Genomic DNA, 16,479 nt, shown 5'->3' on the forward strand with positions numbered 1-16,479 from the left:
TGATTGCTTGACAATAAAAAGTGCTGTAGCGAAGGAATCAGTTGAAGTTGGCTAAGGACAGGTGAAGGCCTGGGCTGGCTTCCCTTGTGAGCCACAAAGACAAAAAACTCTGTCTTATCTTGTTTTGTCGTGCAGTTTGTTGGTCTTATGTTCCACTGGCCTAGATTAACCCTAAAGTTGTCTGATGTGGCTGCATATATGTATATATATGTATATATATATATATATATATATATATACATTTGGGGTGCAACAATACACAAAATTCACAGTTCGGTTCGATACTTTGGTGTCAGGGTTCGATATTTTTTCGATAAAAAAAATGTTCATACCTTTTTAATTTGTCATTTATTAAAATTATAAATATAAATTTTAACTCAAAAGTACAGTTTTTAAATTAATGTTGCTGAAACAACAAAATAATTAAAAAAATAAATCTATCTGATCGAGAAATCACTCATCTTTGGAAAAGAGAGTTTATTACAGAGAAATGGCTCTTTCCGAAATAAAAGCTATACTATGCGCTTCTTCTGGGGTATATTCTCAGCAGCATATTAAACATACCAGGTCCCCATAAGGCGAATCATGTGCTAACGGCTGTCTAAATGACTCGGGATCGCCCCGTGCGTGAGGCTGGACGGCGTCAACACGTTAACAAGCTAACTGCGCTAACGCACTAGTTCCCACAAATTGAGCATTGCGTGGCACATCCGACATACTGTTTTACTTTTTCCCATGACGCGCTTACCATCAGGGTCATGCTTCACATGAAAACCAAGATAGGTCCAAACGCCAGATCTGAATGAGAGTGGGGGAGGTTCAATTTCGGGTAGGATTGAGGCAGTTGCCATGTTGCAACGAGCTTAGCGTCTGTCTCGCTAGCTTGCTCTGCGTTCAGTGGATCTGCGCTCGACAGTGCAGCCTAGGCGGAGTAGTCAAACGCAGATCCACTGAGCGCTCAACACAGACAGCATCGTCAGAAGAAAAGTTGATAAAATAAATTTAAAAAATTGTATCGTTCGATACATATGCGTACTGAGCCAAAAAGACTGCATCGACCCTAAACTTCACGTGTACCCTATGGGGTTTTATTATTTTCACATATGTGTAATAATAGTGTGTGTGAGGTGGTATATTTGTCTTGGCTGTGCAGACCACTTCAGTTTGTCTTTGGCTGTTTATTCTTGTCACTGGTTGCACATGCAGAAGTAAAATGATGAAATTGCAGCAGTTTTAGTTGTCAAAAAGAGGAAGGAAGCAGCAGGTTAAACTGAGAAGTTTGTGTCTCGAAAAGAGTGAGATGACAAAGAAAAAATTCTGCACTCTGATAACGTTTTAGGCATTTACAGTAACTGTGCACACTAACTATAGTGGAGAGCGCCATCAGCTACACATCAGATCAATATGATGGACATCATTTCCTGTATATATCATTTACCTGCTGATGTGTTTGAACTTGTCTGCAGCCACAGCAGAGAGGAGGACACCAGCCATGAGACTGAAAGGAGCACAAGCTGCAATCATCTGTCTTCTCACTTTGTCAGGTATTTTATATTTACATTTTCATATTTTACAGATAACTGACTTTTGATCAACTATAAGAAAATACACAGAAATATGGAACATTTGCAGTTGATGGCTTTCTAAACATTTTAAACTCCAGCTCTGTTTATGCAAGAGTTGAAGAGAAGATAGTTTCTGTTAAACTTTCCTCTGCCTCCATTTTGTCACATTAGCAAGAAAACACACAGACACAACACAAAGAAACAAACTGAGTTAAACAGTGAAGCTACACTAAAATCACACAAAGGTCCAAGTTTCATTTTTTTGCCGTTGATATACAATAAACCACCTGAACAAGAGTCTGTAACATATTTTTTAAAATATTTTGAATCATACAATGTCTCGACCTCCCTTATAGTGGGATTGTATCCTCAGTTACTGTGAATGCAGTCACGTTGAGACCGCTTGGTCTTATTCTTATTATCACCCGACCCAGCTGTAACCTGGTTGCAGTTAGTTTCAGCATCAGTGTTTTTTTCAAGAGCACTTTTCCTGTTTGACAATTCTTCCTGCAACTGCATCATAAATAACTGCTCACATGCAGACAAAGGTTGAGCAATGTTTTAAGAAACTTTCCCATCAGCTGGAAATTTGCACACATCAGTGTTTTGCTTTTCTCATTTATTTAGGTCACATCTCTTTTCTCACAAAGACTTCTCTTATTTTTTCCTGTCTTCAGTTCAGCCTCCTCGTGGTTCACAGGTGAAATTCCTTAACTGCACTTTCAGAGTGTGTGTCCTCCTGCCTCAGCTCACATACAGGTTAACTGTAGTAGTGATGCGCGAATCATGAACGAATCGTTCAATACTCGAGAATCACTTTACTGACTCGTGAATCATGATTCACAAGCGCAACTGACTCACTGACTCATCCCTGTTGCTGTTAGCAAACTAATTTCACTAGTAGAAATATATCTAGCTTATAATTCAAATTGTGAAGAAAAACACAACATCCAGTATCTTAACAAAAACATTTCTGCTCTGAACTGGAAGAAAAAACCCTGAGTAGAAGCTCACATCAAGACAATAGCTCCTCAGTTCAGAGTAGCAACGCTCTGTTAACATGCTAACAGCACATTTGAGCTACTCACCCCCTCCATTCCTGCGCTGAATCGTAGGGGAAGCAAATCACTCATGACTCACTAACCCCCTCCCTCCTGTGCTGAATCATAGAGCGCGCGAATCACTCATGACTCGCTCACCCCCTCCCTCCTGTGCTGAATCATAGAGCGAGCGAATCACTCATGACTCGCTAACCCCCTCCCTCCTGTGCTGAATCATAGAGCGAACGAATCACTCACTCACTCACTCACCCCCTCCCTCCTGGCTCGCAGCTACTTCTTCTTCTTCTTCGTTGGCAACCAATGTTAAGGCGCACTACCGCCCCCTGGCTCACAGCTCAGTGGACATTTAGATGAGAAAATATATATTTGACACATGTAAGGAAAATACTAATAAAATAAAAATAAACAAAAGAAATGTTCCCTTTAGAAATTCTTTTGCTCTTTTTTGGTATATAAAATAGTTGTTTTCTTTAAGAATCACTCATCTTAGCAGTAGGATTTACACTAAAAGAGAAAAAAATTAAGTTTGAGTGAAAATGTACATTTTTTGCACTCTCTGGTCAACTCACTCAGTGACTCAAATGACTCAAAAAACCCGATTCACTTTGGTGAGTGACTCATTAAAACTCGATTCAGTAAAAAGAATCAAATTTACCATCACTAAACTGTAGAGAGCGTGGACACACCTTTTTTTTTTTTTTTTTTAATTTGTTCATTTCAGGCACAACAATAAAGTTGAACATAAAGTGCACAAAAACAAAAAACAAACAACAAAATGTACCTGAAAAGGAGTGGGATGAAGAAAACTTATTAAATCCCACCCCTATATTCACTTATCAACAAAAACAATAAACTTCCCGCAGCTACACCCAAGCAAAGCAAATAGAACCTTCATAACTGAATACAGAATATATTAATTATAAATTGCGTTACCACAGGTAACAGGCAATAATAATTACAAGTAACAAACACACATACATATACATACATACATATATATCTACACACACATGTACATATATATATACATACATACACACAAACTTTTTTTTTTTTTCCCCCTTGGAATCCATGCCAGCAATGGTAAGAGAACAGACATTACAGAGCACACTAACACCATCATTGATTATACTGTGACCAGACCAACTGTTTGTAGAGAAATTTAAATCTATGAATATTTTTGCATTGTTTCAGTTGTAAACTCAGACTGTTCCAGATTTTCACACCACATACAGACACACAAAAACCTTTACGGGTTGTTCGAGTTCTGGGTAATTTGAATTGTCCAAAGCCTCTCACATTATAAGCCCTTTCTCGAATTTCAAATATAGATTGTAAATTTGCAGGTAGAAGTTTATTAAAGGCTTTGTATAAGATTATGGATGTATTGTAATTAACCAGATCCTGGAATTTAAGTAACTTTGCCTGAAGAAAGAGTTTGTGAGTATGATCTAGATAACCAGCCTTGTGAATAATACGCAGTGCTCGTTTCTGTACTGTGACTAATGGATTAGTTGTGTTTTTATATGTGTTTCCCCACACTTCCACACAATATGTAAAATATGGAAGAACCAGAGTACAGTACAGAGTACAGTACAGAGTACGAAGTGCATCTTTATCAAGGTATGGTTTCACTTTATTCAAAACTGCGAGGCTTCTGGAAATTTTGGTTTTTATGTGTCTGACGTGGGGTTTCCATGAAATTTTGTTATCAATTATGACTCCCCAAAATTTGTTTTCACTCACATTATCAATGGGTACACCTTCTATAGTAATTGGTAATTCTATATTATATTTTAAATTACCAAAAAACATTGCCTTAGTTTTATTTATATTTAATGATAATTTATTTATATCCATCCATTTTTTTATTAATTTTAGCTCCCTGTTTACAGTCATTACAAGATCAGTATAATCATCGCTACTGAAAAATATGTTAGTATCATCTGCGAACAGTATGAGCTTAAGTACTTGAGAAACATCAAAAATATCATTTATGTAAACATTGAAAAGTTTTGGTCCCAACACTGACCCTTGGGGAACACCACATGTAATACCAAGTTTCTCTGAATGGTAATGCCCTATGCTAACATATTGTTCCCGACCCGTTAGGTAACTTTTTAACCAGTTTCCAGCTTTCCCTCGAACACCATATCTTTCCAATTTATCCAATAAAATTGAGTGATTGATCGTGTCGAAGGCCTTTTTGAGATCAACAAAAATACCAACTGCATATTTATTTTTATCCAGTGCATTAGTAATTTCTTCTACTGCCTCAATTATCGCCATTGAAGTGGTTCTTTGCGTTCTGAAACCATACTGACCAACATTCATTATTTTATGTTTTTCAAGGAATTTTTCTAATCTTGAATTAAAAAGTTTTTCTAAAATTTTTGAGAATTGAGGCAGTAGTGAAATAGGCCTATAATTGGTAAAACTGTGTTTGTCATTACTTTTGTATAGTGGTATTACTTTTGCAATTTTCATTTTTTTTGGAAAACAACCGGACTGAAATGATAAATTACAGATGTATGTTAAGGGACTAGCAATATTCAGAATAACCTGTTTAACTACAGACATATTTATGTCATGATAATCCATTGAAGACTTACTTTTACATTTTAATGTGATATTTATTACTTCTTGCTCATTTGTAGCAGAGAGAAACAGTGAAAAGGGATTTGGTTTTATATTACTGATATTTTCATTTTTTTGACACGGGATGTCCGCTGCTAGTTCAGGGCCAACATTTATAAAAAATTTATTGAACCCATCAACAATGTTACTCATGTTGTAATTTACACCATTTGCATCAATGAAATATTCAGGATATGATGTTCCAGAAGATCCTTGTTTAATTAAGTTATTTAACACATCCCAAGTTCCTTTTATATTGTTTTTATTATCATATAATCTTCTTCTATAATAAAGTTGTTTACTCGTTCTTATAATATCAGTCAATTTATTTCTATATGCTTTATATCTTTGTTCCACTTCTTTTGTTTTTACTTTGATGAACTGTTTATACAGATTGTTTTTCTTTTTGCATGCATTGATAATTCCTTTTGTAAGCCAAGGACTTTTTATCTTTTTTTTCTTTGTCCTGTATTCTTTTACAGGACAATGTTTATTGTACAACATAGTGTAAATATCAAGGAAATTTTCATAAGCCTTGTCCACCTCTGACTCTTCATACACCGAACTCCAATCTTGTTGCGCTAAATCGAAATTGAAGGCATGAATTGCTTCTTCATTTATTGTTCGCTTTGCTATCGTAATCTTGGTATCTATTATTTTTTTTAAATCACAGTCATACAAAGTAAAAACTGGTAAGTGGTCAGTTATGTCACAGACAAGCAGGCCACTATTAATTTGGAAATCCATGACATTAGTAAAAATGTTGTCAATAATAGTGGCGCTATGTGATGTTATTCTGCTTGGCTTTGTTATTGTTGGATATAATGATAAACTATACATCGTGTCAGAAAAGTCATCAATGGCTTTTAACCTTGTTGGGTTTAGCAAATCAATATTAAAATCACCACAGATGAATAGTAATTTTTGGTTCACCGAAGAAAACACTTTTTCTATCCATTCATTAAAAATGTCAATACTTGAACTGGGTGTCCGATATATACAACTTATTATAACATTTCTCTTTTTTTCATTCATGATCTCAATAGTCAAACATTCCAAAATTCCATCAATAGCCATAGACATAGTTGTTACAACATTATATCTTATAGAGTTATGGACATATATAGCAACCCCGCCGCCCGCCTTATTTAATCTATTCATGTATTTTAAATCATATCCATTCAAACCGAAATCTATTCCTTTATCGACATTAAACCACGTTTCAGTGATGGCTATAACACTAAAGGGGTGAGAAAATTGTTGCAAGTAGTCCTTAATGAAATCAAAATTAGAGTACATACTTCTACTGTTAAAGTGAATTAATGAGAGCTTCCCGTCTAGGTTGATTTTTTTTTCATATTGTTCCTGTGTGAAATAATTACAATTTTTAACAAAAGAAGAGAGAAAATTACTTTCAGAACCTATTTCTGGGTCTATTATATTATGCTCCTTATATTCACAATCTAGATCAATTACTTTCTGTTGGAGAATTGATTTCAACGTGTCCATGTCATTTCCTGGTGTAATTAGAGATGTTGGTGTATTTATCATTTTTGATTGTCATTAGAGTTATATATACCTTTAAAAGCAGAAGAATTCATTGTTTTGTTTCTGATGTGCTCTGTGTTACAGCAGTACAGGGTCAGGATGGTTGGTCAGTGACTTACACCTCTACTCAGATTTGTGCCTTAAAAGGATCAACAGTGGACATACACTGCACCTACACGTACCCATCCAGAGTAAATGGGAACGTGACTGTAGTTGAAAAAGCTGTATGGTTTACTAAAATGAAGGGTGATGAACATGTGGATGTGGGGACAGAGGCAGAGTTTGCAGGTCGTGTTCAGTATCAGTGTGATAACAAAGACTGCACTCTGAGAATCACAGACCTGAGAGAGAGCGACTCAGCTGAGTACAAGTTCAGATTTGTGACAAACCAACCAGGAGGGAAATATAGTGGATCACCTGGAGTCACTCTGTCTGTCACAGGTCAGATTCTTATGTAAAAATTTGTAACATAATTTCGAAATGAAAAGTTTTGCTTGAACTTTGAGACACTACAAGCTATGAATGTTGTGTGTATTTTATATTTTGCTGTGTTTAATTTTTAGTTCTCCAGGCACAAGTGATAAAAACTTGGCCAACCTTGTATCCTACATGGAAGAAGGTGACGTGTCAGAGCAGTTGTCGTCTACCTGATCCTCATTCATATGTCTGGTACCAGAACGAAGTGAATATTGACAGAAAGGAGTCTTCTTTTGAAGAATACTTTGGTGATGCAGACAGCATTTCCTGTGCTGTAAAAGGATACGAGAAGCTTCCCTCTCCTTCAGTGTGTGAGTTTACTTCAGTCTTACACTGACATAAAGCTGCTGCTGCAGTCTTTTTATTAATGATCTATATCCTTAATTTCTGTTTCTAATACAAAAGATGTTGCTGCACCTTCATGTTTATTTTAAATCTCAGTAAAGTCAATATATCAGCAAGAAGTCCCAACTGCCTCCTGCCCTGTGGTGCTGCAGTCAAATCTTCCTCTAACAAATCTGTTTCATATATTTCAGGTGTTGATGATCAAACCTGTAACAGAGTGTCTTACACCAGCAGAAGCATCTGTGCCCTCAAAGGTTCATCAGTGGACATTTCTTGCATCTACAGTCATGCACATCCTGCTTTGTCCAAATTCTGGTTCAGTCCTGAACGTAGTCATCAGCAGCAGCATCGCTCACACCCCGAGGACCTCAGAAAAGACTCCCACTATGCAGGTCGTGTTGAGGTCATTGAAACAGAGAGAGGACGCTCCACTCTGAGAATCAGAGACCTGACAGAGAGGGATTCAGCCGAGTATCACTTTAAATTCAAAACACAAAGCTTTGAATGGAAGAGCAGTTTACCTGGAACAACTCTGACTGTAACAGGTACTGATGAACACACAATGTTAGCAGGTTTAATTAAGTGGAAACAAAAGTGATTGTTTTATGAGCTCACATGTCAAATGTAGAGTTACATATCCACACATAAAGCCTCTCTCTACATGATGTCACTGCTGTGCTGTCATATTCAGCTCTGCAGGTGAAGGTGAGCAGAATAATATCAGTCCATCAGACTCAGACTGAGGCAGAGCTGAGGTGTCAAAGCAGCTGCAGTCCAGCTGGTCGTCTTTCTTACGTCTGGTTCAAGAACGGACAGAAAAACACGACACAGCAAACGTCTGCTTATACAGACTACTTTAATCCTGGAGACAACATCTCCTGTGCTTTCTCTGGATATGAGGATTATCGCTCTCCATCAGTGTGTGAGTCTATTTCACTGTGTCACCAACAATATATCACAGCTCCAAGCCACCTACAGTTTATCATGCTGTAATGTTACATGAGTTTAAACGCCAACTTTAACAAAGAAATCTTTTATCTGCAGATCCTTCAAAGCTTCCCTCTGTGTCAGTGAGTCCCTCTGGTGAGATAGTGGAGGGCAGTTCAGTCACTCTGACCTGTCACACACATGCTAGTCCAGCAGCTAACAGCACTTTGTACAAAGGCAACCAAACCTTGCCTCTAACACCAGAAGGTATTTATAATTTCACCTCCATCAGCTCTGAGGACAGAGGAATCTATGAGTGCAAGACTGAGGATCAGCTCTCTGTGTCTTTGTTCATAGATGTCCAGTGTAAGTAAACATCAGCAGATCAGTGATCAGTTTGGATAACAGTTTCCTGTAATGTTTTCTTTGTGGAAATTTTCTCACACTGAATGTAAAAAATTTCTGAGTAATTTTTCTCAGTTTCCTCCAGATGGTCCAAAGCTTCCCTCTGTGTCAGTCAGTCCCTCTGGTGAGTTAGTGGAGGGCAGTTCAGTCACTCTGACCTGTAGCAGTGATGCTAACCCAGCAGCTAACTACACCTGGTACAAGGAGAATGATAACTCAGCAAAAGCATCTGGACAGAACTTCATCATCACTGACTTCAGACCTGAACACAGTGGGAGTTATTACTGTGAAGCCCAGAACACAAGAGGACGTCGCAGCTCCACCTTACATGATCTCACTGTTGTGACAGGTAAGTTGCTGATGCAACTGATGTTGAAACTGATATTATTATTGTTTGGTTTTCACCTCACAATGAAAACTACCATGAGGGGACTGTTGTGATTTTTCACAAATAAAATTAAACTGAAATGATACCAAAACATCCTGGAATCCTCGATTATCCAGTTTTGGTTTTAGTTCACAGCATTAAGTCCTGATATTTTAACATTTTTAGAGAAAATTGTATTGTTTAATGATCAATCACTGATTAACTTATTAAGTTCAACGTTTTTGTTTCACTTATTTCCAGGTTTATGGAAACTTCCTGTCATGCTCTCAGTCTCTGTTACTGCTCTGGTCATCATACTCTTCTTTCTCCTGCTCTGGATTAGGTGGGATGTTTTAATAACTGATTTGGATTTTAAAGGTGTTTTTTGTTCAAGTCAATCTTAAGACAATAGTCAGAAATACATTTTTTGTCAAAAATATTCAACTTTGATATGTTAGTCTCATAACCTAGTTTTTGTCAGGATTGTGTGATTTCATGGCATCTTTAACAAAAACTTGATGTAATCTTTCAGCGTTGTCGGGGTTTTGCAAAATGTAATCACAATTGTTGCAACCTTTTCATCTGACAGATATTAATTCTGTAGATGTACAGGTTCACACTGAGAGCACAGTAAAGAGAAAAAAACTAAGAGATCATTTTATTAGTCAACTCGAGACACTTAAAGTTCTCTGAGACTTTGTTGGCAACGTCATTGACAAGTTTAAAAATCATGGTACATAATGTGAAGCTGATCAGTTAGTACAGATTATAAGAACATCGCTAAACAAGCAAGCAAGCAATAAGTGCTGGAAAAACATACAGCAAAGGGTTTGTTTAGCATTAAAACATATGACTAACCATCTCAGTCCATGGATTTCACTCGTTTGGAAAATTGCAGAATGATTGTGAGCCAAAACCTTTTATACTGGCAAGAATTTTAAAAGTGAGCTGCATACAGATATGGCCTCATATCTAATGTTTATTTCCTTTGAATGTTTATCCAGACTTTTCTGCACCTTTCTGATATATTTACATTACAACTTATGCTCATAACAACACTTTCCTGCAGGTTTGGTTGGCTAAAGACTGCTTTTGTTAGCTGTGATAGTTTATCTTGTTCATAGTTTCTAAATTTATGCCACTGGACATTTGTACATTAAAACATGAATCCATCCTGTTTGTTGAAATGTGTATTTTATTGTCTTATCAGAAGGGCGTTGAAACACCAATCAGAGGCTGCAGAGAGGCCAGACAACGGAGCACAGGTGAGTGATGAGAGTTCAGATAAAACATAATGTTCAGACTTCAGAGTCACCAATTAGCTCAACCCATCACACAGACTGATTACATCCATTGTATCAATGTTCACCCATATTATTTATCTTGTACTTCCACATTCATGCTTTTCTGCATTAACTTATGAGCAAAGTCAAGATACCTTGAGGTAGTAACAGATGTTTAACTGTAAGAAGGGAGGAGGGAAGAAAGTTTTATGATTTTAACGGTTTTAGTTTATTAGTTCCGTTTGCAAAAAGTCAAAAAGCCCTAAAAAATGTTCATCCATGTGTTTGACAGACGGATGAAATTCAATATGCTGCTGTACAATTTGCTACCACCCGGCCAGACGTTGCTAACTCCAACTTCAGCTCAGCCCAGTTTGACAGATACCAGGAAGAGAGTGTTATATACTCCACCATGAATGTCAGAAGTGCTAGAAGGTGAGCAGCTCTTCACTCAGGATAACTGCACCTCAAGTTTAATGTTTTAATACTTCGTGTACAATAGTAGTATCATTTTATTGATTACTTCACAGATCAAAACACCAAGCTGCTGTGGAGGATGCCTCTGCACTGTACAGCACTGTTAACAAACCTCCCAGAGTGTGAACACAGCTGCTGTGTGTTTCATCAGGCTCCTCTGTTTCTGGGGGTAATAAGTGACTTGCCATGAATATAAATCATCACCACAAACCTCCAAAATGACCATAAAGTACAACCAGCATCTCTTAAATCTAATGTGAACAAACTACTCATTTTACTTTTGTGTATTTTTATTTCTTTGTCATTACAGCTCATAACCGAGTACTTTGCTGTATGTATGATCAATTTTGAAACATCTCTTTATATTTCCAATGTTATTTTCTGTTGCTTTATCTCACCAGTAGTCAGTAGGAACACAGATTTTATTTCCCAGACTAACTGTGTGAAAGTTTAGGTTAACTGTAGTTTAAATATCTTCTTTAAAGTTCAAAGAGAGAGATTAGTGATCTCTGGTGCCACCTGGTGACCAAAATACTTTGTGCTCAACAAAAAAAGTAAAGTTGTAGCTGTCTCAGGTTTTCCAGATAATAAAGAAATGGGAATTTATTTAATTGGTATTTTATTGCCCAACCTGTCCTGTATTTATAAAATTTCTGTTTACAGTAATGTTAGCAAAAAATTGCCTTTTTTGTTGACCCATTGTAAAAGCTTAATTTTTTTATAGTTAATATTGAAGAAAAGTGAGGACTATTATTTAATTGTTATTTAACTTTCTATATATTACTTAATAATTAGTTTGGTGTGGTATGAATAGTAATGAAGTGGTATTTATCAATAAGGGAAAAAAAGAAAAAAAAGAGGACATGTCATGATGTGCATGAATAGTTATTAATTCAGATGCAGTTCATGTGGAAGCCAGAGGGGGGAGGTGTTATGCAAATAATGAAAGTTATGGCAGAAACCTGAGAACGCGGGGTCATGTCTGCTCCATAAAGCCATATTGTAACATCAGTAAAGAGTGACTTACACTTCTGGCCCATGTGTAATAAACCAAATGCTGGGGTTGGAATTTTACACTTTAGGGTAACACTCAAGCAAATGACCAAAGACTCTCAGATTCGCTGCTTTCAACAGGTTTTACTGGCAGCAAGGACTGAACCATAAAACTTCTTTGCCTCCTGGGTTACACAATCAGTGTTGGAATATCCCACTGCACGTGTAGTCACACTGGACACTACATGGTCTTATTTTTATTAGCCCTCAACACAGCTGTGACCTGCTTTCAATTAGTTACAGGGTCAGTTTCCTTTTCATCAAATCTTCTTACAAGTACGTCAGAATTATCTGCTCTCATGCAGACATACCTGTAGCAATGGTTTAACAAAAGTTTCCCTCAAACCATAAAGGGAAGCTGGATTTAAACTGAACCTAGTGGTGTTGGATGCAAGTTAAGGAAACACAAGTATAAGTGTGATTATGGAGGACATCTCCTTCAATGTTCACAATTACCAAAGTGAATAACTACAGGCATTTCTCTCAGTCACCCGACTGTTAGGTGCAGAGATGTCAAACCAACCAACAGTAAGCACAAAGGCCTTCACAGCTTCTTTTTACTCTCCTCTTTGGATAGCCTCCCCAGCTGCATAATCTCCTTGATGGAAATATTTCTGGCATTAGAGGCTGCTCTTTCAGAGGATGGAGGAGGTGGTGGAGCTGTAGCTCTCTGGGGCTGGAAGGGGGCAAAAGACCCGAGGAGCATGAAGAAGCCATGACACAATTTGTTGGTCTATCTGCAGAACAAGATCTACAGTGTCACCCAGAGTCTTGGGCGCTTCACGTCCTGCTATCTCATCTTGGATGTAATCGGCCAAACTCTCCATAAAAATTGACCAGGGCGCAGTATCTCCCCAGGTTAATTTAGCAGCTAGAGCACAGAACTCTGAGATAAAGTGGCACACGGACTGATTACCCTGATGTAAATGAAGTAACTGTGACTCCACCTATACTTCATTAAAAGGGGGGAACAAAGGTTTTCTTTAACTCCTCCACAAACAAGGCTTAATTACTGCAGGCATGAAACTTGCCATTGTAAAGGGCTGCTGTCCACTCCTGGACCAGACACGAGGGAGGTTACCATTCCACCCTTAGTGTGGGAGGTGGAGTATTTAGAAAGCTGACATTCAAAAAACATATCCAGAGTGACAAGTAACCTTCCATTCCACTTATCTAGCAGTGCAATCCGGAGTTCCTCACTCAACTCTGTGGATTGACACTGCAATGTGGTGATGGATGCAGAAAGCTGGATGATCATCTGAGCGAGGGATTCCAGCTCAGTGCTCTGTCGATCTACCACATCACAGAGATACAACACTTTGTCTTTCTGCCAAAATTCTGCTGGGTCTATGTGCGGCTCAGACATCCTGTCACAAGTGGGAGGATTCCCACGCATTATTAATATTAACTTGGTGCGCCCATTAAGCGTGCTGGCTAGACCCAAACTCGACAAAGGCTAGCGATGGGTTGGTAGAGGCACACAGTGAGTTTAGTAACACCCAGTGCACTGTGTTATGAGTGATCCACAGACAGGAAGGAAGAATGAACAACTCTGGGTAACGACACCTAAAGCAAGCAGGGGCTGATGGTGTTGAGGGTTTAGGAGCTTCTGACATAAGGGAAACAATGTCTGAATGGAGAATGGTGAAGCTAGAGACACCGGCAACCATAGTCAATTGTCCTCCAGGGACCAGAGCAGGGGACATTGAAGGAAATTTAAAACTGCTGGCTAAGGGTAAACGTAAATTCAGTAAAATCATAATTCATGTCGGCAGTAATGACACCCGGTTACGCCAATCGTAGGTCACTAAAATCAATATTGAATCGGTGTGTAACTTTGCCAAAACAATGTGGGACTGTAGTTTTCTCTGGTCCCCTCCCCAATCAGACCAGGAGTGACATGTTTAGCCGCATGTTCTCCTTAAATTGCTGGCTGTCTGAGTGGTGTCCCAGAAATTATGTGGGCTTCATAGATAATTGGCAAACCTTCTGGAGGAAACCTGGTCTTGTTAGGAGAGACGGCATCCATCCCACTTTGGATGGAGCAGCTCTCATTTCTAGAAATATGGACAAATTTATTAAACCCACCAAAATAAATAATCCAGAGTTGGGACCAGGAAGCAGAGTTGCAGTCTTACACGCCTCTCTGCAGCTTCTCTCCTCCTGTTACCACCCTCCCCCCCATCATCAAAATCCTGCTCCTCACATACAAACATAAATAATCAGGCCCCATCTTATCTTAATGACCTTGTAGTACCATATCACCCTATTAGAGCACTTCGCTCTTGCTCTGCAGGCCTACTTGTTGTTCCTAGAGTATTTAAAAGTAGAATGGGAGGCAGAGACTTCAGTTTTCAGGCCCCTCTTCTGTGGAACCAGCTTCCAGTTTGGATTCGGGAGACAGACACTATCGCTACTTTCAAGATTAGTGTTATGATTTAATGTTGTCAGTGTTTTGTTTTATGTTATGTTTAAGGATTTGTTCTCGTTTCCTGTTTTATTGTGAAGGTCTGCGTCTCATGTGAGTGTGTTCAGTTTTACCTCTGTCTCATCTTGTTGATTATTCCCAGCTGTGTTCCCCACCTGTGTGTAATCTCCCTGTGTTTCCCTGTGTGTATTTAAGTCGCGTCCTCTGTCTTTGTAGTTTGGCTGGTCCGTCTGTGTATTGTTGGGATTTAGATATTCTTTTATTGCTGTCATATAATCTGCCTTATGATAAATGCATTAATAACATATTCTACAGTATTATTTTATCAGTAATATTGTTTACAGGGTTCATATTGCATTGAATATGTTTGTCATCACATTCATTTTATTCACAGGTTTAGTTCATTCTATACACAATGCATAACTGTGCTTGTTTAGAGTTGATGTTCCATCCAAGAGGGTTTTAAGCTTCACTGGTGAGAGTGTCCAGGTGATACATGTTGAGGGAAGATGAGAACATAGCAGGTTAATTGCATGCATGCTTACAATACACATAAATCTAGCAACAGGCCTGAGCGAAGGCCCAAGTGTCTTCTGCTTCTTATTTGAGACCTGTGCCAATTCAGTCTACTTAGTGATTGAGGACGAGGGTCCATTATTAGCCCTTAGAGGCCCTGAAGCTTGAAGTTATTACCTTAAAAGGAAGGTGTTATCAAAAAGAGAAGTTATATGTCTGTTTATAGTTATTAGAGATGTACAAGATGTACCCTTGTCTGTAAACAATGACTGGACATAATGTATTTTTGACCTGTATTGACGTGTATGTGGGGGTGTGATCCTCTATGCTATAAAACCAGAACTCAGTGTATTTTTGTCAGAGCAAATAAGCCATATGCTGACGGTTGTTCTCCGTTGTCAATAAACTCATCGTTTGATTGTACTTTTCTGGGCCTCCGTCGTTTGTTGTCTGGTCTACAGTTGATCGATCTCGCTTCATTTGGTGGAGAATGCAGGGCAACTGACGATCAGCAGAAAGAAGTACAGGTGTTTGTTGTCGGCGGAGGTCGAGCCCGGATTAGGTAATCGAACGGCAGAGGTCACGGTGACAGCTCGACTACTGGGCCCACATAATAAAAAGGTAAGGCACAAACCTCTTAAACAGAAATTGTGCTGTAGTGGATTATAAATTCTAAAACAGGTAGTCGAGCGGTCATCTGTTGATCTCTGTTTTGAGTTTTGTTTGCAGCGAAAGTGAAACTTAAGAGTAGTGTTGCATTCATGGTCGCCTTGGAAAAAGCAGTACTGAGCTAAAAGTAACTAGAGATGTTGTTTTAAGGAAATAGAGAGAAGAGAGATTGAGCTGTGATTGAGGAATAAAGAGATTATAAGTGTTTAAAAGTCACGGAGCCGAAGGACTCCACCCCCGGGAAAGACGTTTCCTGGGTATTAAACTGGGGGGGGGGGCCCGCTGAGACTTTGTGGCCTCAGATATAGCCCTGGTGATTGCAGAGGATCATTGTTAGGGAGACACTTAATTGTGAGAAAAAGAGTAAAATACCTGTGGAATTACAGGGATTATTTTATATAACCATCATCTTTGTCATTGCATTAATTATCATTTCATCAAAGTGTTTATTGAAGCTGCTGGCATTATGGTATAATTTATATTATAGGGGTTATCATAATCAAATATTAACATGTTTATTACAGGTGCAGTTATAACTACTTTAAAATGATTGAGTTAAATATATATATATCATAACTCATATGCTGAGTATATTGGTACAGTAAAATAGTAGCTGAGCAAAGGCCTGAATGTATTCAGCTTCTTGTGGTATTTGAGTTTGCTTAGTTACAGGTGACGGAAGGATGTCCAGTCCATGGTGACCTCAAAGGCCTTAGGTCAT

General features: G+C 38.3%; 1 protein-coding gene across 2 annotated transcripts; it reads left to right on the forward strand.

The window, feature by feature from the left end:
• The first annotated feature begins 1,233 nt into the window (after positions 1 to 1,233).
• LOC106097508 (uncharacterized) lies at positions 1,234 to 11,698 on the forward strand. 2 transcript variants are annotated; one of them, XM_019354659.2, is made up of 11 exons: positions 1,234 to 1,544; positions 6,896 to 7,252; positions 7,375 to 7,599; positions 7,825 to 8,178; positions 8,325 to 8,555; positions 8,678 to 8,926; positions 9,051 to 9,314; positions 9,594 to 9,675; positions 10,543 to 10,597; positions 10,908 to 11,050; positions 11,146 to 11,698. In XM_019354659.2, the coding sequence occupies exons 1-11, from the start codon at positions 1,445 to 1,447 to the stop codon at positions 11,216 to 11,218; spliced, it is 2,133 nt and encodes a 710-aa protein (XP_019210204.1). In that variant the 5' UTR covers positions 1,234 to 1,444; the 3' UTR covers positions 11,219 to 11,698. The 2 variants fall into 2 exon arrangements, with proteins under 2 accessions (XP_019210204.1, XP_019210208.1); XM_019354663.2 differs by having other exon boundaries at positions 6,899 to 7,252.
• Positions 11,699 to 16,479: the final 4,781 nt, after the last annotated feature.

The sequence above is a fragment of the Oreochromis niloticus genome, linkage group LG3 (assembly GCF_001858045.2).
Source record: "Oreochromis niloticus isolate F11D_XX linkage group LG3, O_niloticus_UMD_NMBU, whole genome shotgun sequence".
Lineage (NCBI taxonomy): Eukaryota > Metazoa > Chordata > Actinopteri > Cichliformes > Cichlidae > Oreochromis > Oreochromis niloticus.

What these genes read in the sequence shown, in the direction of transcription:
- LOC106097508 (XM_019354659.2), top strand. Translation starts at nt 1,445, where the DNA reads ATGTGTTTGAACTTGTCTGCAGCCACAGCAGAGAGGAGGACACCAGCC. An exon ending in AACAACTCTGACTGTAACAG is followed by an intron (nt 8,179 to 8,324) that starts GTACTGATGAAC and finishes TGTCATATTCAG; the next exon opens with CTCTGCAGGTGAAGGTGAGC. An exon ending in TTATCGCTCTCCATCAGTGT is followed by an intron (nt 8,556 to 8,677) that starts GTGAGTCTATTT and finishes TTTTATCTGCAG; the next exon opens with ATCCTTCAAAGCTTCCCTCT.